Here is a 25,049-nt window from a genome sequence, read left to right as displayed (position 1 = left end):
CTCGACCATTACATTACATAAAATGGTGTAAAATAACAACATCGTATGAATAGCATTGCAACTCATGCTCAAAATAAGTAGTAACTTAAAACAGTTAAAGGGGAAAAAAAAGTGGATGTCAAAATTATTATGAATATATATTGGTGAATCATGAATGTAGACAAAATTTATATATTTATTTATAATTTATATATATATATATATATATATATATATATATATATATTGAATAGTATTGGATATGGTGGGGTTGATATTTAATGAAAATGTAGGTGGTTGCCAATCATATGCAAGCGTTTGAATTATCAGAAAGAAAAATGAAAGATCTGAAAACCGAATAATAAGATAAATAAAACTTTTCAATTTTAATATTTCGTTATAGAATAAAGGTAACGCCCGAGTATATACTACGTAGCGCACAATATTCTGCATAGTGAAAATTAAATTCCAGTGGAGCCGATGGGAACTTATTGTCTGCAATATTGCAAGCATATTAAACAGTAGGACAACTATACATGTGGAAAATGTCTTCCAATTACAATACTACCTTGAAAAGGAAATGCTCCAACAAAAATAACTTGGATAATATAAAAACAATTATCCCATGAACAATGTTAAAAGATTAACACAATTTATTATTTTCGACCAATAATTAATTAATAATATTGATTAAAAATATAATGTTAAATTATTAGACTAAAAGGTTGAAATGTTAGCCAAAATTAAAATACTGACCAACATACATTAAACTTGTTAGTCTTCAAACTTTTTTCTTTACAAGAACTAATATTCTCAATTAAATATTCTTTTGAATTTTTTTAATTATATATATACACTTCTGTGAAATCTATATTAGAATCTATTTTATCAACTTATAACAAAAAAGTATTTTTAATTGACAAAATTCACTTCCCATTATCTGTGCTTTTATCAAAATATTATTAGAGTTAAAGAAAAACGTTGTAAGTAGATACTAACATTCAACAAGTTCACACTAAGTCACTAAGGAATTAAAAAAATGTAGTTACACTGAGAGAGATCATAGTAACCTTAAGTTTTTATTTTTCTTGTTTAAATTGTTTAATACATAACACATGTTATTGGAGTTGAAAATAAAGGTTGTAAGTTGTAACTAGATCAATCATTCGACATCCAAAAACATCCATGTGGCTAAAATTTAGTTTGATAAATTTTTCAGAGAGACAAATTACAATTGGCAAATTTAAAAGTCACATGCTTATACTTTTAGTTTTGAAAAAGTATGATAAGTACTTTTGAAAGTATATATGAAGATACTTTTTAAACTTAAGTTGTATTTCTCAAAGTTATAAATCTAATATACCTTTACATATTAATAAATATTTATATTTATTCTTCCTTTCTACACTTATGTATATTAAATAGAGTCATTTTAAATATTAAAACCAATTTTACTAAGTGCAATAATTTTTGTAACTTGTACTTATTGAAAATTACTTTTTTTTATTTACCAAACATATCGATTACAACTCTCTAAAAACTATTCTTTAAAAACAACTTTAGTAAATTATTTTCTAAAAAAATTAAAATTTTATCAAAACAGACCTAAGTTAAATTCACTTTAAGACCATATAATAACCTTAAGAGTTCTTTCATTAAAAGTCTTGAATATATTAAATAAGTGAAATATATACCTTTTTTCTTACTCTTAAAATATATGAGTTTTCCATATATAATAATAATTTATTTGAACAAATCAAAATACATACAACTAGTTGCGCTGAAAAGCAGCTCAAATATTTTTCTAACTTATCATTATTATCATCACATATTTGGAACAATGCACAATACCACAAACTCAGAATATAGTCCAGCTAGCTAGCCCCCTATGAAGATAAAATTAAATCATAATTAAAAGCATGAAAGCTACAAGCTTCAAAATCTCCTTATATTACAACAGCCCAGCCTCTCACCACATATGTAATCCATTATAATGATATGCATCCTTCAATATCCTAATTCCTAACTTAGCTATTTTCAACCACACGCACAGAAATAAATAAAGCACAGCTCATCATTCATCATGGCTGCTCCCAATAGAACACTCTCCCTTGCCATGGAGAGAACCAGCCAATGGTATTCCGCCACTACCTCTGATCTATATCCATTTTCCATGCAACCAAATTCTAATTAACTCTCTAAACTCAATGATTATTCCACTTATTATTTGATCATGTATTATGTCTATATTTTCCTAACTATACTATATACGTTGCATTATTATCTTAATTTTCAGGGTTTTCTCTCAAGAACTTCCATCAGATCTTATAGTTCAAGTTGGAGAAGCAAGTTTCCCTCTCCACAAGGTACCAAAACTACTGCATAGAGCTACTGTATAAGAGCATGAATGTAATCTATGATTTTTATTTTATTAACTTTCTCACCGTATAAGAGCATGAATCGTAATCTATGCATGCATGCACCCAATTTTGCACGTGACCAATAATCTTTTCTTTTTTTTTTTCTTTTTTTTTGTTCATGTATGTGCAGTTTATGCTAGTGGCAAAGAGCAACTACATCAGAAAACTGATAAAGGAATCAGAAGAGATTGAAGAAAATGAACTCACCAGGATCGACCTTTCGGGCATTCCGGGAGGTAGTGGAACCTTTGAGAAGGCAGCGAAGTTCTGTTACGGCGTTAAGTTCGATATAACGGCTCAAAACGTCGCCGCTTTGCGCTGTGCCGCGGAGTTCCTCCAGATGACGGAAGGGAACAACCTCGCCGGTAAAACTGAGGACTATCTCTCTCATGTTGCGTTCTTCACACTCACCGGCGCCATCACGGTACTGAGATCGTGCCGGAAGCTCCTCCCTCTCGCCGACGAACTCAATATCGTGAAACGCTGCGTGGAGGCCGTCAGCGCCAAGGCTTGCAGCGAGGCAAATTTTCCGAGCAGGTCACCGGCGAACTGGTGGACGGAGGATCTCGCCGTTCTCGACGTAGATTTCTTCGGAAAAGTCATCGCCGCCATGAAGAATCGCGGCGCCAAACCGAAAACCCTAGCAGCAGCGTTAATCGCTTACGCAGAGCGATCTCTCTCCACCGACAGAATCCGTCTTTTGAATCCTAGTGATTCCGATTCTGATCACCGAACAAATCCGCGGAAGCTTCTGGAATCGGTGGTAGATCTCTTCCCCTCTGATAAAACCGCTTTTCCGGCTAGCTTCGTCTGCTGCCTCCTCCGCTGCGCGATCTCCCTCAGAGCATCTAACTACTGCAGGAGCGAACTGGAGAAGCGGATCGCGGCGGTTCTAGAACTCGCAACGGTGGACGACATCCTCGTTCTGTCGTTCGCCTACGACGGGGACAGGCTCTCAGATCTCGAGACCGTACGGAAGATCGTGTCGGCGTTCGTAGAGAACGAAAAGCATGCAGCGGTTATCTCTGCCGCCGACGATACCTGCTCCGTCGCGCTGCGCCGCGTGACCAAAACCGTCGACGCTTACCTCGCCGAGATCGCTTCGTTCAATGATCTCACAATCTCGAAGTTCAACGCCGTCGCAACTCTAATTCCCAAATTTGCACGCGAGATCGACGACGATCTCTACCGCGCCGTAGATATCTACCTCAAGGTACATTAAATCACAAAACTACATCGTTTAACTCTTCTGCTACTTATTTATTTATTTATTTATTTATCTTTTTCTGTAGGCGCACTCGAAGCTTGATGAGATAGAGAGGGAGAAGTTGTGTAGTGTGATGGATCCGTTGAAGCTATCATACGAGGCGCGTGTGCACGCGTCGCAGAACAAGCGTTTACCGGTGCAGATGGTGCTTCATGCTCTTTACTACGACCAACTGCGACTGAGGAGTGAGGAAGAAGAGGAACACCGTGCTGCTGCGGCGGCGGCGGCGGTGGATGTGTCGTTGGTGAAGGAGAATGAGGAGCTGAGGACGGAGCTGATGAGGATGAAGATGTACGTTACGGATCTGGAGAAGAACGCTCTGGAAACGACGCCTTCGTCGTCGTCAACGATGAAGAAGAAGGCCACGTTTTTGTCCTCTGTTTCTAGGAGGCTGGGGAAGATGAACCCGTTTAGAAATGGGTCAAAAGATACGACCCAATTAGATGATGGGCCTGTGGATTTCAATCGGCCCAGAAGGAGAAGGTTCTCTGTTTCCTAGATTGTTGTTTTTCTCTTGTATTGTAATATGTACTTGACCCAAAAGACAAAAAAGAAAACAAAAAAAAAAAACAAAGAAAAAAGAGTACCATTGTAAAAGTTTGTTGAAATTGTTGAGGTGATGCATCATGGTAATTCATTGGAGTAGTTGCCATATGTTTTATCTATGTAGGAGAGTGTGGTGGAGTTATGAATCGTTCCAATTTCTGAATTAGGGTGGTAGTGGTTTTCCTTTTGCTGGTCTAGTTTCCAAAAATTAGGATCTTAGGATAATATAATGAAATATTGAAATTAATACCAAATTAAAAGTATTAGTAAAACCATGATTTAAGTGCCCATTAGGAATTTTACAACAATTATGCTAGGATTTAATGGAGTAATTTTCACAAATCAAGTACAATGTTGTGCTACCGTTGAAACAATTGTCATTTTGTCATTGAGCACTATGATGCTTAAACTTTCAATGCAGGTAAGTTAATAGTAACCCTTTTGGTGGCAATTGTATAATTAAGAGGAGGTAGTCCTATCATGGTGCTCTACCTAATTATTGCAACCCTCACTATTAGGGGAGTGAGTTAGTGGATATTATTATTACTATTATGATCTTATGGCAAAGTAGTTGTTTTTTACAGACTAGTGCTTGATTGATTATAGCTATAGAGGAAGGGAAGAAAAGAATGATATGAAATTGTAGGTTTATGAAACATTTGCTTGTGAAGAAAGCTAGTACAATAGAAATGTAGTAGCGATGCCCAACATTTTCTATTAACCCAAGACACAGAGAGAATTTTAATTTCCTACATTCAACGATGAGTAGGTGGAAGTCTCGGTTCCTGTGATTTGTTCCACAAAAGAAGAGGTATATATATATATATATATATATATATATCTTGCACTATTGTTTTTTCCTTGTATCACAGCATTATTGATTAAAGAAAATAATATTACATCACTAACAAAATTTATTATTTTTTATTAATACTAAATCATAATTCTTAATGGTATAAAAATAAAATATTTATTAAAATTTAAAAATGTTGACTAATATTACTAAAAATTATTGGTCTTTAATATTTTTATTTAAAAATATATTTTTTTGCATAATTAGGTGATAATATCTTCGTATTATTTGATTATTCTATTAATTGATATTTTGTTTACATGTTTAATTTACATAGTACAATTAAACTAGATTCTAAATGAATGAAGTTCATATGAATAAGTTGATTTAATTATAAAAGATAAAGACAAGGTCATGTACGTAAATAGTGGAAAAGTCAACAAATCAAGAATTTCTTTTAGGAAAAACAATACAAAGAAGTAATAGCATAAATAAAACGAAATGGAATAAAATGGAAAATAATAATATGATTTAAATTTTGGTCTTTCATTCTCATTTATTTCATATAATTTTGTAAAAATAATTTTAAAATAATAATTATAAAAATTCAAATATAGTTCATTCAAATTATATTTTTTACGAACTTTTTAACTATTAAATTATATATATATATATTTTTTGTTAACATAATCAATAAAATTGTGGTAGCATAGCTTGACGAGAACGAAGTATCCAACAATGCGCTAGTGCCTAGTAGTGATCCTGTTGTATTAAAAAAAAAAAAAACTACTTTATTTAATCCCATTCTGTTAAAATTACTTTCTCCATTTATTAACTTTATTGTAATTAGCTATGGTACTCGTTATTTTTATTAAATAATATTCTCTCCTCTCTGATATATTTAATATCAATATTAACAGTATCCTCATAAACAAGGAATAAATATTATTCTGATCTCTAAAATTTAGAGTCAAAATGTCTCTAATTTTATTTTGAATTGAAAATCGTCCCTAACATTTTATTTGATATTAAAATCGTTCTTTTAAATATTTTTTTTAAATGACAAAAATACAGAAATTAATTTATAAATAAATAAGAAAATGATAAATTAATAAAAAATAGATACATGGTGTGTTATACATAAGGCATTGTCAGAAAACACAAAACGCATGCAAGTTACGTTTTGCCTAAGACGAAAAACATGTCTCCTGCATGTAAACTGCTTTATTTTTTACCAGTTTTGGAGAAGGCAAAACGCAAGTTGCATTTGTCAGCCTACTTGAACAAACCGGAGGTTGCGTGGCAGCCACCTTAGTTGCATGCGTGACACGCGTCATGGAGAGTGGTAAATTTGTTCATAAAAGCGAAGACCAAACGTAAATAGGAGTAACGAGAGTGAAACAAGAGTGAAACGAGAGTAATATAAGAGGAAAAACTGAAGAAGTAAAAGTGAAGAAGTGTGGGAGAAGAAGAAGTATACGGGGAAAGAAGAAAAAATGGTTCGTAATTTTATTAAATCGGAAAAACACATTATTAAATATCTTGATCATTTTCAATGGATAAATATTTTTTTTATATTTTGATAGTGTTATTGTTAATTTTAATATTATTATTAGTATTGTTATTATTATTATTATTATTATTGTGATTACTGTTACTGTTATTGCTATTATTATTAATGTTGTTATTGTTAGTGACATTATTATTATTATTATTATTATTATTAAAAAATACTGTGTAATAAATTTTTATTATTTTTTATTATTTTCTAATAATAAATTATTAATTTTTGTAATAAAATATTAATATTTTCTAATAATAAATAAATAATATTGTGTAATAATAGTAATAAATTGTTATTGTTTTTTAATGAAAAGTAAATAATGTTTAATAATTTTTTATTTTTTTAATAATTTATGATTATTTTTTAAGATAATAATAGTAATAATACTATTTAGTTACTGTTTTTTTTATTATTGTTATTATTGTTAGTGACATTATTATTATGATTGTTAGTCATTATAGAATACTGTATAATAATTCTTGTTATTTTCTAATAATAAATAATACTGTTTAATAAATAAATATTGTTATTATTTTTTGATATAATAATAAAATTGTTTAATCATTGTTGTTATTTTTTTTGAATAAATTATTAACTAGTATTATTTAGAATTTAATACTTATCATTTTTTTTTCAGGCTAACAGGAATTTGTTGTTCAAAAAACTTGATCAGCCCGAGACCTTCAACGAGGTTGCTGCAGCGACACTGGCATTTACTGGGTTCCAACACGTTTCGCGAGTAGGTGAAATGAGAGGTCATTCTGCACTACTGAGTACCTTGGTGGAATGCTAAAGGCCGGAGACTCACACATTTCATCTTCCGGTCAGTGAAGTGACGATGACGCTGGAAGATGTGAGCTATATTCTTGGTCTTCCGATTAATGTGGGGGCTGTTACGGGTAGAGCAGATAGCAGTCATTAGTTTTTGGTAGAGAACTACATTGCGTGTTTTGGTCGGAAGCATGGTCCGCAAGATCATGTGTTAAGGAAGGTTAATATTGCATGGGTCCGGCGGTGCAAAGACACCGAGTCATGTGACACTCAGGAGTCTGTTGAGCGGTACGTCCGGGCGCATATTTTCTACGTGCTCGGAACCGTTGTGTTTCTAGATAAGTCGACCACTTCATTGAACTCAAAGTTTCTACCGCTACTTCGAGATTTCCACCGGATTTCAAGATACAGTTGGGGGACAGCCAGTCTGACACACCTATACAGGATCGTTGTGTCGTACTTCACAATACAACTGTAAAGAGATGGACGGCCCACTGATACTGCTTTTTTTTTTGGCGTGGGAGCGTATGCCCCTATTGGCACCTATACCCCGCGATAAGCTCGCGATGTTGGTATTCCACTTACATGACGGTATTGTTTTTTATTGTTATTATTCAGGATTCGGCCTACGACCAAGAGCAACAGCAGTGGCCGACATATCAGCAGCAGACACCATATATACCGGAAACACAGCCAACTTAGGCACCTGAGCCCTACATACCACAGCTGGTAATTCCAACCGAGGGTCACTTTAGTCCGTTGGGTGGATCTGATACCATCGGCTTCTCTCAGGTTCTGAGAGATACAGATTATTTATTTCCGACGCCACCGCAGGAAGGGCCTGCTACATCTCAACAGTCCGGTGGTCATCGCACCACTTCTGGTCATGCTAGTGACTTCGACTTTGATCAATCGACGGGTCATGTAGATCCGCCCGGTCCTTCCGCACTACCACGCTCCCAGTTGTTTGATTTGAATGAGTACCCGCAGCAGGAAGAGGGAGATTTAGGATACGACTTGCAGCACTGGTATGATCTTGGTGGAGCGAGTGCTCCAGGGATGAGTGGTTTAGGTTTGTATGACACTGGTGGTGTGAGCATGACAGATTTCGGTGGTCCTGACGTTGGTAGTGGAATGGATGCCGGTGTGTCTCAAGGTCATCCGTATAACTTACGGACACAGACTGCGCCTCCGGACAAATACACCCTATCCTTGTATTCGAAGAAGGCGCCGAGGAAGTAGTCTGTTGCAGTTGATCTTGTATTCAGTGTTGTATTCGGAGTTGTATTCAGTGTCGTATATTACATTTAGATGATTCTGTTCAGTATTATTATTGTTACATATTTAACTTTGTTATCGTATAACTCTGTTTGAGATTATCATGTTGCACTTGGAACGAAATGTTTATTTATTAAAAAGTTACGTAACGAGGTTAAAAATTTTATTTATTATAAATTGTTAACTATGTTAAAATAAATGACGAGGTTTCATAAAAGGTAACATATAATTGTGAAGTACGTCATAACAAAGTTACATTGAAAAGCTTAATCACTAATGACCTCCAGCGGAGCTTGGACCTGCGCGCTGAGGACATCGGTTGCGGCTATGCCTCTCGCGTCCACATATAGTGCACCTGCGAGGACCACGCATATCCCGCAAATCTATCTCATTCAAGTAGCGGGTTGACTTCGGTCTTCCTTTTGCCGGGCGCCTCAATGTCCAGTTGACGATCACCTTTGCTCCTTCATATCTATCCCATGTCGATGGGTCACCCATAAGAACAAACTTGCTTCTGTACACGTTGCAAATTTCAGACATCTTGTACACGTCGTGCACGTATACCTGCCAATCAAGACGCTGGTTGGCGCAACATGCAAGCACGTGGTGACATGGGAGTCGCTCGACCGGAAAATGGCAACAGTTGCAGTGTCGTTGCGCAAGGTTAACAGTGTAAATGGTACCATCTTGCATTTCGCGAACCTCAAACATCTCGTTGATCACAATGTTCCCTGCACGTCAAAAGCTTTCTTCAACTCTCTTCGTTGCAAATTCTGAATACGTGAATTCGTTGCGAGACGCTAATGAGCGTCGGTACTCTTCTGAGTGAACAATTCATTCAGCCGATAGAAAGTGGACCGAACAATGGCAGTCACATGAAGGTTGCGTGCACCCTTCAGGACAGAATTTATGCACTCTACCAAGTTTGTCGTCATATGTCCCCAACGATGACCACCATCGAATGCCAACACCCATCTCTTAACACCGATATCATCACACCATTGAGTATATGCCTCACCCCACTCTTTAAACCTTTCGTAGTTTTTGTTGTACTCCTGTTCCGTTTGAGAATAGCTTGTTGAATAAACCATTTAATCATAAGCAGATGCCACAAATTTACTATGAATAGAACCATAACAGTGAGTTGAAATACCTGTGTTCACCACGAGTTTATGCAAATATTGAGCATTGAACCTCCTCAAGAAGTTTGACCCGATGTGCCTGATGTAGTACATGTGTCACGCCCTTGGTAGTGACCATGCACTGGTACTGCGAGCTATTGCAGCGTCGATGGAGGTATGGCGGTCAGAAATAATACCCACACCATCAATGGTAACAACATATCTCCACAAATTGGTTAGGAAAAACTTTCATGCGTTTGTCATCTCGCCCTCGACTATTCAAATGCAATATGCACAATGTTTTGATTCCCATATTGTGCAACCGCTACCAGAAGTGCACCTTTATATTTTTCGTACAGGTGCGTGCCATCAACCTGCACCAGTGGCTTGCAGTGTCTTAATACTACAATACACGGATAGAAGCTCCAAAAAACGCAGTGTACAACTCGTACACCTTGAACCTCCTCACTCTTACGGTAAACGGGGAGCGTTTTAATTTGAACACGAGACCTTGGCATCTTCACCGTCATTGCTTTCAACCATACTGGCAGAGTCTGGTAAGAAACTTTCCGATCACCGAAAACCTTTGCGACAACTTTCTGCTTTGCCAACCAAGCCTTGCGGTAACTCACAATGTAGTTGAACCTGAATTGAACTTCTCCAATAACAGACTTTACCTTTATCGAGGGGTCTGCTTTGACCAACGGCCTAATGGCATCTGTAATTGTGTCTGAGTCCAACTTGGTATGATCTTGTGAAATCATGCCCATGGTGCATGTGTGCTTGCCATTGTATCTCCTGATCTCCCAACAAGTTTTTTTTCGAATCAAGCTAGCTTGGATAAGCCAGTCGCACCCTGCACCATACCCCTTGCATTTCGCATAGAATGTCTGTGGCTCAGACTCATACACAGTGTAATCAACTCCTCTAGAGATGGTGTAGCTTTTGATTGCAGATATCACCGACTCTCTCGAACCAAATTCTATTTCGACACTAAACTCGCCATCTTCCGGCGCAACGTTACCTTCACCTACGACATGCGCACCACCATCATTCAGATAAGGCAAATAAAATAAGCACTATAGGAAACTTGAGTTAATAATCATAACATACCCATATTCGCATACTCAGGAAATTTTGGGACATGCATGGCTTCAAGATCTAGAGTCCGCATAAAAGACGGAACACCAAACGTATGTTGGCTTACAATCGCATTCGCTTCATTTTGCACCGCCGGATTGCCTGCCAAGTCTTCGTCATCGACTTCATAGTTAGCTTCAAATTCCTCTTCACTGTCATTATTATCTTCTTCCCAATCTATATCCTCGAGCTCATCAACATTGACCTCGTCGCCGACCGCACCCATCCCCGACTGTTGTTCAAACTCAACGTACAGCTCTATCATCGGCACGTGAGATCGGGTTTATTGATAAATATACAACATCTGCTGCATACTGGCATCGTCAGTGATGGGGATTATTTGAAACTGTATTAGCCCATCAAATACTTGCACGGGACTTTTGTATAAAAGATTGCTCACCGTTTTCAAAATGTGGCTTTGAATGTTATTACAAAGACCATTTTGCAACTCAACAAAACTCATGGAACAAGGAATAGCAAATGACAACAGACATTCACAAACAAAAATCACTCCTTCATGTGTGTTTGGTATAACTTTACCGTTATAATATACTCGTAAATTTGCAACATCTTCCATAACTTCAGCCTCAACTAACTCTATTTTTTTGACATAGTTAACTGCCAAAAAAGCACACCACTAACGACTTTATGCAAGAAAGAGTAAGAGGAGAAGTGAAGATGAAGATGAATGAAGCTGGACTTCGTATTTATAGGCAAAGTTGTGAATTTAAATATTATTTTGTGTACAAAACGCAACCTGCGTTTTGGGGCTTTTAAGAAAAAGTTTCTAACACTCACAAAATGCATCCTGCGTTTGTGGGCTTCAAAAAAATTTTGAATTTTCTGGCTTCGCAAAACGCAACTTGCGTTTAGCCTAAAACAAAATTAAAAAAAATTGGAAATGTCAAAACGTAACTTACATTTTGTGTATTTCAAAATTAAAAAAAATAGACAAGTTCAGAACGCAACTTACGTTTAGATCTAACCCATAGCAGTGCAATTTTTTTGCACACCTCCATTTCATGGTGTTACACGTAATTTCTTTCCATAAGCAAAAAAAAACAGCCACAAAAATATCCCTTTTATTTCGACCATTTTTCTCTTCTTGTTCTTCTTCCAACAAATTCTTCTTCTTCCTCCATTAACAAAATTTAAAACTTCAGATCCTTAAATACATTTAACAAAATTCAATTATAAGAATTAAAAATACCCAAATTCATCTCCAATTAACAAAAATGAAAATCTATAAAAATTTAATTACCAAGAACAATTAAATACAAGAATAAAAAAAATTAGGGAGAAACAAAAAATTCAAAAACAAAAAAAAAGCAACCACAATCTAGAAATCCATAAATAAAAACAAAAACAAAACCAACAATAAAAATTTGAAAATTAGGAATTGTGATAAACAACATCAAATTCTTCCAATCTAACAACAACATATTCAGGTTTTTTTTAAAACAAAAAATTGAAACTATATCTTATAAAAAGCATGAAGGTCGCTGCTGTTGCTCTTGGAGGTTGTCGCGTCGTCGAGGTGGAGGTTGCCGTTGGTCGCTGCTGCGCTTGGAGGTCATCGCGCCGTTGGGGTGGAGGTCGCCATCGAGGTGAAGAAGAAGAGAAGAAGGAGGTGTATAATGGTTGTGTGTGAAGAAGAAGAAGGAGGAGTTGTGTGTGTTGTGACATAGAGTTAGAGAGGTGAGAGAGTATGGTCAGTAAAATAAGAGTAAAATAGTCAAAATGACCATTTTAATACCAAATGAAATGTTAGAGACGATTTTAAATCTAAAATAAGACTAAAGACAATTTTAATTTTGACCATAAATTTTATGGGCCAAAACAGTAGTTATCTCAATAAATAATGATTGTACCTTACTAATTTCTTTATTAAGAAACGTTGCTCAGTTTTGAATCATAAATTCCCACTTGATCTTGCTCACTATAATTAAAGTGGCCATGCATCAGCATTATCGCGTATATATGTCATTATTTAGTGATCCAATTATTCGAATCTAAATCACATCAATCTTATTGAGGGTTAGGTAATCTCAATTCTAACCAATTAAGAGGACAAACACACTTAGCTTGGCATTTATTAGCTAGGTTTTTAAGCATTTAGTCAAAAGTTCGGATATTGCTAATGTAATTGCATGAACCTGATGATTAGTAGCAAATGTCTTTAATAAACTTGATTAAATTTAATGGTTAGTTCATTAATCTGTTTAAATAAAATTAAAATTAAAATTTTATTTTGTGTATACAATAATTTATTAATCAACAATAAATTTTTTAAATAAAATTTTAATTTACAACAAATTAATTATTGATTCATCAAATTAGAAGATATTATGTACAACAAAAGAAAACAAATGCCTTTAAAAAAATAAAAGAAAAAGAAATTAGTGCCAAAGAATTTAAACATTTGATTTGTGTTTCAATTCCAATTTGAATTCACTTGAATAATAACTCTAATTTTTTTTTAACCGGTAGTAGTAGTTTTAGCGGCTGACTCAATTTTTTCAAATTTTTTTTATTATTAAGAATCTTTTTTTCATTATTAAGAAAGTGTAACGAAGATAAAATACGAGCTTGTTTTATAGCAATCGTAATTAATCGTTGTTGTTTTAAGGTCAATTTATTCATCCGTCTAGATAATATTTTTTCTTGTTCACTAATAAATTGACTAATTAAACTCATGTTTTTATAATCAATTCAAATTGGATCGGGAGCAAACGCTTACGAAAAGATCGTTTGAGTTTAAGAAAGAGTCGCTTAGATTTATCCATGATTTGTTTATTCTTATCCCGATTTGACAGCCATAGAAATTATTACAAGAAATTTTTAAAATAATAATTAATTTTAGTAACCAACCAAATTAATTACTAATATTCAATAACTAAATCAATTTTGCTATTTTATAATTTTTGTAGTTGATTCCTTGAATAAGAAGAAAAAAAAAACAAAAATGTAATTTCAATGCTAAGCTTGTTGTTTAGTTATATATCGTAATTGTACATCTTATCTATAAATGATATATGTAGTGTCATCTTATAACAATTACAAAATATAATGAAGTAGTTAGGTTGGTGGTAGGACTCACATATCATTTTTATTTACTTTTTTTTGTACAATGTATATTTAATATAATTCAATTATTAAGAGAAGTACAAGATTGGTCCCTGGGTTATTATGGACAAGAATGAGGGAATGGGGATTTAATTGTTTTATTAGAAGGAATTGCAAGTTAGCAAAGGGCTGGAAGATTCTTTAATTTGTTGCGTTCTAAGGACAACGAATAATCCATGCACTGCATTCACTGTCCTCCATGCATGTGTGTTACCACTACTACTACCTCTCATGTATGAATCAACAATGCGTGGTTGAGTTATTGTGTTTGCATATCAGATATACTTTAAAAATAATATTTATTTGATATTTATCTAAATTATATATCATTTATATTTAATTATATTTTAATAAAATATAATTTTTTTTAAATATATTTAAACGTATCTAAATATTATTATTTAATATTATTTTTAAAATAAATTTAAAAATATTATATATCATTATTTATTAAAATAAGAAATTATTTTATAAATATTTTATATAATTGAAAATAAAAAAAAAATTAAAAATTAATTTATATTTTAATATTAATAAAATATTAAAATATTATTATAATTTGTTTAAAAAATACTTTAATTTATAGTTTAAATTGTCGTGTTCTTGTGTCATACAAAATATTAAAATTCATGCGTTTACGTATTTTTTGTTGTGTCATATCTTATATTATCCGAGCATCATAACTCTAATCTACCTTCTTTTATGTGTTTTTATCTTAATAATTAGATACAATAATATTTTATAAAAAAGTTATTAGGAGCTCCAAAAATATTAATGTGCAAGTAATTTTAGTTATTGATTTTTATTATAAAATATTATACATAATTAACATTAACGACTAAAATTATTAAAACATTAATATTTATGAAGCATTTTTATTAAACAACTATACGAATTTATAACTGAGATAACTTTTATCTTTTGAATTAATTTTTAAAATAAAGTTAGCTAGGTTTACTTAATTCTAAAATTTCCAACAAATTAAAATCAAAAAAGAAAATATTGATTACTTTTTTATGCCATTTGTATTAAATAATGAGCATGTGTTACTTGATGTACTAGTTTAGCAATTAGTTAGTTGATTTATTAGTTGTAGCAAGGAGTTACTTAGACAAGTAGCCTATATTATAATTTTTAGTTAGTCCTTAATTATTCTAACTCAGTTGGGTAAATGAACATATATATATATATATATATATATATATATAATTGTTGTAACAGCGTAAAGTGGGATTCATCATTCAGCACATTGAGAAAATTTTTATTTCTTCTCTCTATTTTCATTTCTGCTTTGTTCTCACACTCCCGTTGCGCACCTTCAACATGGTGCGGTGAGTATGGAACCCAAAGGGATGAGAATAGAAGGAACAGAGATTGAGAAAAGAGAAGCACACATCAAGTGCACGATCTGAAACCTAGTGATGGATCCAACTCAAGATTCAGAGCAATTCCAAATGAACCAAGACAATTTCTTCCAAGTCCTCGATCCTCAAGGTATCGTGGCGTTCCTGAACCAGATCTTATCGATTCAGGCTCACCTCAACAAGAATGGCAGCAACCCTAGCCAAGATTCGTCGAGCCACTTCTACTTTCATTCTTCCAAAAATACTGGTATTTCTCCCATCCCTACCATTCTTGATGGCAAGAATTACAGTAGTTGGAGTAATGCGATGTTGTTAGCCCTAAAATCGAAAAACAAGCTGAAATTTGTTGATGGAAGTTTAAAGAAACCTGATAAGAATGATCCATTGTTTGAACTATGGGATAGATGTAATACATATGTCTTAGCTTGAATTAAAATTTCGCTGAACCCTGAAATCACCCGAAGTGTGATGTGGAACAAGGTTGCATATGAACTATGGGAGGACCTGAAACACAGGTACCATGAGGGTGATAAATTTTGAATTACAGAACTGCAGGAGGAGCTATACGGAACAAGGCAAGGAGAAATGAGCGTGACACAATACTTCACAAAACTGAAGTCGCTGTGGGAAGAATTTGATGATTTCAGGCCAATTCCACCCTACAATTGTGAATCTGTGTGTACTTGTGGATTAGGAAAAATGCAAAAATATAGAATGGAAGATCATGTAACTAGATTCCTAAGAGGACTTAATGAACAGTTTGCGAATGTTAGAGCTCAGGTCATGCTAATGGAGCCACTACCAGATTTAAAGGGTGTATTTTCCATGATGACTAGACAAAAAAGACAAAATCAGACCATGGATGATACTATAGACTCCAAGATATTATTACACTCTACCAATTCTTTCAACATTGCTGAGGCCTCACAAGGCAGAGGAAGAGGAAAAGGTAGAGGAGATAGATTTCAAGGCTCTGGGAGAGGACAAACGAAAAGAGGTAGAATGCAGTGTTCATACTGTGGTAAAGAAGGCCACACAGTGGATGTATGTTACAAGAAACATGGTTTTTTCCCCTCATCTTAGATAGAAAAATCTGAACTCAAACGGAGGTTTGGGAGCAATGAATTTCAATGCTGAAATAAATGGCTATGGCATTGACGATTCTAGCTATGTGGAAGAAAATAGAACTTCAAATGTTGACTTTTCTCCAGAGTAGAAATCAGCCCTACTAGCTTTACTCAACAGGGGAGAGGCAAAGCAGATCCAGAGTGCTAACCAAATCACAACCCTAGAACAAGTATCTCATCAAGGTAATTTAGTGCATATCATGCATTTTAAGTCAAGCGTGTTGGCTTTAAACATTTTTGCATCAAAATATAGTTCTTGGATAATAGATACAAGAGCTATTGTTCACGTATCCTATTGCCTAGAAGATTTTTAAACTCATTTCAAGATAGCTCCTATAATCATTCGGTTGCCTAATGGTGTATAAACCATTAGCATCATAGCTGGAACTATCAAATTTTCAAACAAACTGTACCTCACAAATGCATTATATGTCCCATCTTTTAATTTCAAATTGATATCAATATCAAAAGCCACAAAACATTTGCATTGTAAAATGAGTTTCATTGATGACATTTGTAAGATACAGGATTTACTCTCGAAGAAGACGATTGGAGCAGCTAGAGTATGTGGTGGCCTTTATACCTTGAACTGTGATGCTGCGCAATTAAAAATTCCACAGATATCAAATAAAACTCATGTAAACATACCAATACTAAATATTTCAAACACAAAGTTATGGCATTTTAGGTTAGGCCATGCACTATTTCATAGAATAAAAGAAATAAAGAAAATTTTCAGATCCATTCATTGTGACAATGATGTACAATCTTGTGACTCATGTCACCTAGCAAGGCAAAAGAGATTATCACTCAATAATGATAGCACAGATTCATTAACTTCCTTTGATTTAATTCATGTGGATATTTGGGGCCCGCTAGCCATTCCCTCTATGGGAGGACATAGATATTTTTTAACCATAGTGGACGATAAAACAAGGTTCACTTGGGTATTTTTCATGAAAAACAAAACTGAAGTTGCTGATCTCATTAAATTCTTTGTAAATTTTGTTAAAACACAGTACGATAGCAAAATCATATGTATAAGGTCTGATAATGGAACTGATTTTTTGATGCGCTCTTTCTTCAATGAAATTGGTATATTACACCAAAGATCATGTGTTGAAACTCCTCAACAAAATGGTATTGTTGAACGGAAACATCAACACATTCTTAAAATAACTAGAGCAATTTTCTTTCACTCAAATGTCCCTAAGTATTTTTGGCAATATGCAGTTTCATATTCAGTTCACATCGTGAATAGATTACCATCAAAGTTTCTGAACAATTTATCACCTTATCAAACTTTGCATAACTCTTTACCTAACATATCTCATTTAAGGATTTTTGGGTGTCTGGCTTATGTGAGTACACTCCAAGCAAATCGAAAGAAACTGGATCCAAGATCCAGAAGGTGTGCATTTTTTGGTTTTAGGAAGAGTACCAAGGGATATCTCTTAATTGATTTAAAGACTAGAAAGATCTTTATTTCAAGAAATGTGTCCTTCTATGAAGATCATTTTCCATACTTAAGCACACATCCTGACCAATGCACATACATTACATCTTCTATTTAATTTGAAACTCACCCCTTTACATATGACATCATTCTTCAACCTCACACATCACACACTAATCATCAAGCATCACATGCATCCAACTCACACACTGAGACTTCCAACAATAATAATGATGCCCCACAAAATTTCAATTTAGCACATACACCACCAATTCAATCTCCATTACCTAATCAAATAAATATGCCACAAAATCACACACTTGCAACTCAACATGCATCAGCACTGCCCCTGTTAAGAAAATCGACAAGAATTTGCAGAGCACCATCACATTTGCAAGACTATCATTGTCTAAATGCTACCACTTCTCAGCTTCCACTCCGAAAATATGAAAGGTACCCTTTATCGAACTATTTGTAATATGAAAAATTTTCTGCATCACATACTGCATATTCTCTAGCCATCTCTTCTAACATTGAACACAAGCACTACAGTGAAGCAATTACTCAATCTTGTTATGTTTATGCTATTAGGAATGAACTCCAAGCTCTTGAGTAAAGTCAAACTTGGAAGCTCACTTCACTTCCACTCGACAAGAAGGCAATTGGTAACAAGTGGATTTTCAAAGTGAAATACAACCCTGATGGCAGCATTGAACGCTACAAGGCACAATTAGTGGCGAAGGGATTCACCCAAGTCCCTAGGATTGATTATCGAGACACATTTAGCCCTGTGATGAAGTTGGGCAGCTTGAGAGTTGTCTTGGCTATGGCTGCGGCAAAGGGATGGTTCTTCAAGCAAATTGATGTCGATTCCGCATTCTTGGACGGTGATTTGGATGAGGAGGTGTACATGAAACCACTTCAAGGGTTGGACGTTAAACTGGCCAAGTGTGCAAGCTTGAAAAGTCGTTTTATGGTCTAAAACAAGTGAATCGACAGTGGAATACAAAGCTGAAATCTGTTATGGTTGAGTTGGGTTTTGTTCAGTCAAAGGCTGATTATAGTTTGTTTACTAAGCAAACTGAATTTGGATTCACCGCATTGTTGGTTTACGTTGACAATTTGATATTGGCTGGAAATGATTTGGGAGAAATTAATGCTGTCAAAACAGTCTTGGATGATAGATTCAAAATCAAGGACATTGGAGATTTGAAATTCTTTATTGGGATGGAGGTTGCGCGATCGAAAGAGGGCATTCTTCTTAATCAAAGAAAGTATGCTATGGACATCTTAAAGGATGCTAGTTTTGAGAACTGCAAGCCTGCTTCTACCCTTATGGACTATAGTACCGAACTCAATAAAACTAAAGGCGTTCTCCTCTCAAATTCTACAGAATATCAAAAGTTAGTTGGCAAATTGCTCTATTTGACCAACACCCGACCTGACATTAGCTTTGCCATTGGAAAGTTGAGTCAATACCTTGACCACCCCACTACTTCTCACCTCAGTGCTGTCCATCGAATCCTCAAATATATCAAAGCTTCACCTGCCACTGGCATAGTGTTCTCGACCACCTCTGATCTCTGTGTCATTGGATTTGCTGATTCCGATTGGGCGGCATGTCCTGATTCAAGAAGATCTGTGACAGCCTACTGCTTTTACATTGGCAGTGCCCTGGTTTCATGGAAGAGCAAAAAACAAGTGACAGTTGCTTGCAGTTCAGCCGAAGCTGAATATTGAGCGCTCGCCGCTGCTACTAAGGAGGCTATTTGGCTCAGTTTCATTTTGAAGGATTTGGGAATGCCTCTCACCAATATATATGTGAGTATATACCCATTTTGGTCCTCAAAGAATTTTAAACTAAACATTTTAGTCCCCAACTAAAATTAATTACTCGATTGGTCCCTAACAATTAATTCTGTCAGTCACTTAGGTCCTTGACTCCGTCAACTCTAACGGAAGATAAAATGGTCCCTGAAAACTCTAACGGAAGATAAAATGATCCCTGACAACTCTAACGAGTGACAAAATAATCCATGACCCTTTATCCAAAAACGACATTGTTCTTCCCCAATTTTTATCACATCTCGCATAACCCTAACATTCATACTCTCCTTCTTCACCTTCACAATATTCTTTTTCATCTTTTCTTTCCTCCTCTTTAGCTCCAAGATTAAGCCATGGTGTAATTGTCACACGTGTCGCACCTACCTCAACATGTCATGGACCACATACTTCCTAAATCTTTGTGATTGGTACATCCACCTCCTCTATACTTCACCCACCAAAAGCATCCACTTCCACGTTTTTGATAACATCACCTCCAACCCCGACAACGTCCACAACATCCCCAAGACCAAGTTTCACAACTACTTCAACGGCATGCCTTTCTCTACTCTCCGGTAAGCAATATAGATTATTGGACATTAGGACATCATGAGAAGATTCTCCTTCGACATCATATACAAATTCTCATTTGAAATAGACACCGAGTGCTTCATTCCTTCTTTCCTGAAGTCGAAGTTGGCAGATAGCTTCGACCTCACATCCAAGCTATTACAACGAGCAATGTCGTCATTGCCGCTCATATGAAAACTGAAGCGATTACTGAACATTGGTTCGAAGAAGAAGCTGAAAGAAGCGATCGGAGTGGTGGACAATCTGGTCATGGAGATGTTAAGGCAGAGGAGGATGGAGATGGCAACGACGATAATGAGTCTTAACAAATCAGACTTGCTGTTTAGATTCATGGGATCCATCGAAGACAACAACTAGTTGAGAGACATAGGCATTAGTTTCCTGAGTATGAATTGGTTTAGAACAAGTTGAGGATTTTTTTTCTTGTAAACATTAAATTTATAGAGTGTGCATTTTGTAGTTTAAAGTTACAGTGTTATACTGTTAGTGTTATGCGAGATATGATAGAAATTGGGAGAGAACAGTGTCGTTTCCGAACAGAAAAGATCATGGACCATTTTGTCCCCTGTTAGAGTTGGCAGGGACTATTTTGTCCTCCATTAGAATTAATGGAGTAAAGGACCTAAGTGACTGATAGAGTTAATTGTTAGGGACCAACTGAGTAATTAATTTTAGTTGGGGACTAAAGTATACAGTCTAAAATTCTTTGAGGAATAAAATGGGTATATATATATATATATATATATATATATATATATATATATATATATATATATATATATATATATATTGTTGTAACAGTGTAAAGTGTGGTTCACCATTCAGTACATTGAGAAAACAAGAACTCTCATTTCTTTTTTCTGTTTCTACTTCTGCTCTATTCTCACACTCCTTTTGCGCACCTTCAACAGCATGTTTAATTGCTTGTAATCTCTGAATAACTGTGATTAAAAAAACCTGAACAAAGAATAACATTTTTAAATTATTTAAATACATCCAAAATGATTTAAAATCTAAGTAAATTATTTAATATTTTTTAAATGAGTTTATTTATGCATTTAAAAAGTGACATTTATTTAAAAATTATGAAATATTTAGCAACATTTATTGAGTCATGAAAATCATATTATGAGTGAATTTAATACTAAGAAAGTTTTTATTATATATTTTTAAATAATAATGTTTGAATTCTTTCTCTTTATTTATTTACATGAATCGTTGTTTATAACAATAACAACATAATCTTTTTAAGTTAATTATTCTATTGGTTTTTATATTTTTATTAAATTTTTAGTTAAATTTCTATACTTTTGTTATTAGATTATTTCATATAAAAAATCTTAAAATTAACAAAATATTTTCTTTAAAATACATGTGGTTAAATATTTAATTAATTAGATTTTTAATTATAAATATTTTTAATTTATAAAAAAATATTCAGTTAACTCTAATATTTTTTACACTAGAAAAGACTTAATACAAAATTAAAATTAATATAGGGACCTAATTAAAAAAATTATAAAAATTTAATTATAAATTTGATAAAATTATAAAAATCAATAAAATAATTAATTTTTTTTTAATTCTAATTGATTGGGTGTATTATGTCAATTCTTTTAAATAATAATATATCTAAAAATACCTATCAATTGTTTATTAACACTCTTTTAAACACAACAAAGAGATACATTTTAAAATAATCCTTACTCAAATATCTTTATCCTTAACCATGAATCTTCTTTTTATATATATTGGATTTACTTATCTTATCTATTTTTGTATTCAACGAAAAAATAAATAAAAAAATAAAAGTTGAGAATTCTAAATTCAATTTTGTTTCCATTAATATCAATATATTACCAAAAAAATTAAGGTAATACAAATAAAACAAAAATTTTAAATAATTTTTCAAATTATAGTACAATATTTTAATTTTTATTTACGTATCTTAAATGATATTATTATCTCCAACCTAAGTATGCTATTTCCATTTCCTGAGAACAACTTCACGTAATATATATCTTAATTACCTAACTATCAATAAGTATATTTTCCCCCCTTAAAAGTGAGGCCTTAATGTGGAGTTATAGATCAATACTGTTTGCTAACGACAAAAAAAATTCTATTAATTTGATTATGGGTAAATTTAGGTGGTATTGTTATGGTATAGTAGTTTTAATTTTGTCTCCATTAATTAAATCAATTGAGGAGATATATATATATATATATATATATATATATATATATATAGTGGTGTTATTTTTTCAAAATACAAACTAGAAATATTTTTTTTATTCTTATTTGATTGTATATATTCTAATTTGCTTGCATGCGTGTGAGAGAGAAAAGGCAAAGAAGAGAGAGGAAATAAATTAAAGACCCTACAATACGTAATGCATATGCATTCATTTTACCTAAAATATTGTCCTTCTTTTTTTTTTTATAAAATTTACAACATTTTATTCTCATCCTAATATATTTGATCTCCATTGAAATATTATTGTAACTAAAAAATAATTTTATTTTCTTTTAAAAAATATAGTCTCATGGTATATATGCTTTTAGAGTACTGCTAGGCTCCAGAACCTCTGGATGCACAACCTGAAGTACCTCCGGAGTGCTGTACGGCATCCAGATAAATTGCACAGAAAAATCTCCATATTCAGGGCATATCATAAAGTCTGCTAAAATAAAGAAACTCATTAAGTAGCTTACTCACCTCCCTGTCCTATAACCGGTCTATCCTAAGCCTCCACATCTCCACTCTAGGACCCTTCTCACTAGCAGAAGAGTTGTATCCTGACCACCTACATAATACATGTGTCGTATGGCTAGTTAAATGTGCCTAAAGGGTTTCTAATACATTAATAATGAACTTGGATATCTTTATACTAAAATGAAATAGGGAAGGCTTAGTAGAGTACCTCGAGGCCAATGGCCAGCTGATCGTGTCAAACCCACCTAGAAGGCCTAAACCGAGAAAATCGCCAGAAGATCCAAGACTGAAGTAGCTGAAGTGGGCCTGCTAACTTGACGACATGTCTGTTCGCCACTCGGCACATGCACCGGTACAACCATGCCAGTGCTGCAGAGGCCCAACTGTAGGTACCCATCTCCTCCAGCCTAGCTACGTACGGAAGCCATCTAATGTGAATGCGGTTGCCAGACTTGTCCCCAAACAGCTGCGTGCCCAACAACATCATAATATACGCACGGGCATATCGCCGCACAGTCTCATCATCTGCTCCATCGGGACACTCACCAAAAGTCTCCTGAAACCAGCTGCAGTTCACTGCGTACTTCTGAACCTGGCTGGGAGGAGGAACCACTCCAAGCAGCTCCTGGAACCACACCCAGGCTGGACGGCCACCCTGGATGTATAAATGGAACTCTGACAGGCAGCCGCTTACGTAACGCCCGTCCACTGGCAAACCCAACTGGTATGCCACGTCCTGAAGAGTGATGGTGCACTCTCCGAACAGCATGTGAAACGTGTGCGTCTCCGGACGCCATCGCTCGACAAATGCACTGACAAGGGCCTCGTCTAACCGGAACCATCTATCGTTCAACCTTGCAAGATGGTATAGTCCTGCCATCTGCAAGTACGGAACGTATCTGTCATCTAGTCGCATGCCCTGCTGTCGCCGCATGCTCCTAATACATCGCTGGGGCTGTCCATGAAATGCATAGCACAGTTAGAACCAGCTTAATAACCGACAACAAGCGTAACCAGCACGATAACGCATGAACAAAATAATGGACTAAATAAAACCGCATAAAATTACATGAAAGATAACCGCATGTACAATAAACCCATTGACCGCACAACTAAACCGCTAAGATAAAACAGCTTCAGCAGAACCACTAACATAAAACACCTTACCTAAAACGGTTAACATAAAATAGCTAGCATAAAACAACTAACACAAACCATCAACATAAAACCACTAACAAAAACCACTTACATATATCACTAACATAAACCGCTTGCATAAACCACTCACAAAAACCGCTAACATAAACCACCAACATAAACCACTAACACAAACCACTAATTTAAACCACTAACAACCAACATAAACCACTAACACAAACCACTAACTTAAACCACTAACATAAACCACTAACATAAACCACAAACTTAAACCACTAACTAAAACCACTAACTTAAACCACTAACATAAACCACTAACATAAACCACTAACTTAAACCACTAACTAAAACCACTAACATAAACCAACAACATAAACCAACAACATAAACCACTAACATAAACCACGATCTAACCCACATGCAAAACCACTAACTCGCAAATACCGCTACAATCAGAAATATTTTCGTACTAACCTCGTCGTTGATAACCCCGGCTATATGAGCAACTCCATCCAAGCGATACAAACGTGCTGGATCATCTCCCATCTGCAGAGTATTCCGTTCAGGTCTTCCTCGGAGAGGATCTGGGTCGTTTTCTCTGAGATTTGGTGGGGTAGGGGGAAGGAAGAATAGTTCGAATGAGGGTGCTTCGAACTCCTTATATAGCCGAATCACCACTAATTCGAACCAGGTTGGTTCGAATTATGAAGGAGCACGCCAAGGGTAATTCGAACCAGGGTGGTTCGAATTACTTGCTTTGATTTCCAATCCATAATTCGAACTTGTCCGGTTCGAATTATATTCA

General features: G+C 34.6%; 4 protein-coding genes across 4 annotated transcripts; 2 read left to right on the top strand and 2 right to left on the bottom strand.

Annotated features, from left to right (window-relative positions):
* Positions 1-1,951: 1,951 nt before the first annotated feature.
* LOC130941498 (root phototropism protein 2-like) lies at positions 1,952-4,866 on the top strand. Its single transcript, XM_057870032.1, has 4 exons — positions 1,952-2,115; positions 2,276-2,345; positions 2,530-3,612; positions 3,692-4,866. The coding sequence occupies exons 1-4, from the start codon at positions 2,063-2,065 to the stop codon at positions 4,163-4,165; spliced, it is 1,680 nt and encodes a 559-aa protein (XP_057726015.1). The 5' UTR covers positions 1,952-2,062; the 3' UTR covers positions 4,166-4,866.
* A 5,148-nt stretch (positions 4,867-10,014) lies between these two features.
* Positions 10,015-11,144, bottom strand: LOC130974854 (uncharacterized). Its single transcript, XM_057899698.1, has 2 exons — positions 10,853-11,144; positions 10,015-10,769 (listed from the first exon to the last, which is right to left on the bottom strand). The coding sequence occupies exons 1-2, from the start codon at positions 11,142-11,144 to the stop codon at positions 10,015-10,017; spliced, it is 1,047 nt and encodes a 348-aa protein (XP_057755681.1).
* Positions 11,145-18,975: 7,831 nt separating this feature from the next.
* Positions 18,976-19,692, top strand: LOC130974849 (uncharacterized mitochondrial protein AtMg00810-like). The gene has a single exon (XM_057899692.1). It carries the CDS (start codon positions 18,976-18,978, stop codon positions 19,690-19,692), a length of 717 nt encoding a protein of 238 aa, XP_057755675.1.
* Positions 19,693-22,914: 3,222 nt separating this feature from the next.
* Positions 22,915-24,790, bottom strand: LOC130974843 (protein MAIN-LIKE 1-like). Its single transcript, XM_057899687.1, has 4 exons — positions 24,719-24,790; positions 23,332-24,041; positions 23,106-23,177; positions 22,915-22,990 (listed from the first exon to the last, which is right to left on the bottom strand). Exons 1-4 carry the CDS (start codon positions 24,788-24,790, stop codon positions 22,915-22,917), a joined length of 930 nt encoding a protein of 309 aa, XP_057755670.1.
* Positions 24,791-25,049: the final 259 nt, after the last annotated feature.

Source organism: Arachis stenosperma, chromosome 1 (assembly GCF_014773155.1).
Source record: "Arachis stenosperma cultivar V10309 chromosome 1, arast.V10309.gnm1.PFL2, whole genome shotgun sequence".
Taxonomy (NCBI): domain Eukaryota; kingdom Viridiplantae; phylum Streptophyta; class Magnoliopsida; order Fabales; family Fabaceae; genus Arachis; species Arachis stenosperma.
This window is presented reverse-complemented; position numbering and strand designations above follow the sequence as displayed.

Coding starts and splice junctions, on each gene's coding strand:
- LOC130941498 (XM_057870032.1), top strand. CDS start 2,063: ATGGCTGCTCCCAATAGAACACTCTCCCTTGCCATGGAGAGAACCAGC. Junction 2,116..2,275: donor ATGGAGAGAACCAGCCAATG/GTATTCCGCCAC, acceptor CTTAATTTTCAG/GGTTTTCTCTCAAGAACTTC. Junction 3,613..3,691: donor CCGTAGATATCTACCTCAAG/GTACATTAAATC, acceptor CTTTTTCTGTAG/GCGCACTCGAAGCTTGATGA.
- LOC130974854 (XM_057899698.1), bottom strand. CDS start 11,144: ATGATAGAGCTGTACGTTGAGTTTGAACAACAGTCGGGGATGGGTGCG. Junction 10,770..10,852: donor TCCTGAGTATGCGAATATGG/GTATGTTATGAT, acceptor CGCATGTCGTAG/GTGAAGGTAACGTTGCGCCG.
- LOC130974849 (XM_057899692.1), top strand. CDS start 18,976: ATGGTTGAGTTGGGTTTTGTTCAGTCAAAGGCTGATTATAGTTTGTTT.
- LOC130974843 (XM_057899687.1), bottom strand. CDS start 24,790: ATGGGAGATGATCCAGCACGTTTGTATCGCTTGGATGGAGTTGCTCAT. Junction 24,042..24,718: donor CCGGGGTTATCAACGACGAG/GTTAGTACGAAA, acceptor TTTCATGGACAG/CCCCAGCGATGTATTAGGAG. Junction 23,178..23,331: donor TCTCGGTTTAGGCCTTCTAG/GTGGGTTTGACA, acceptor TGTATTATGTAG/GTGGTCAGGATACAACTCTT.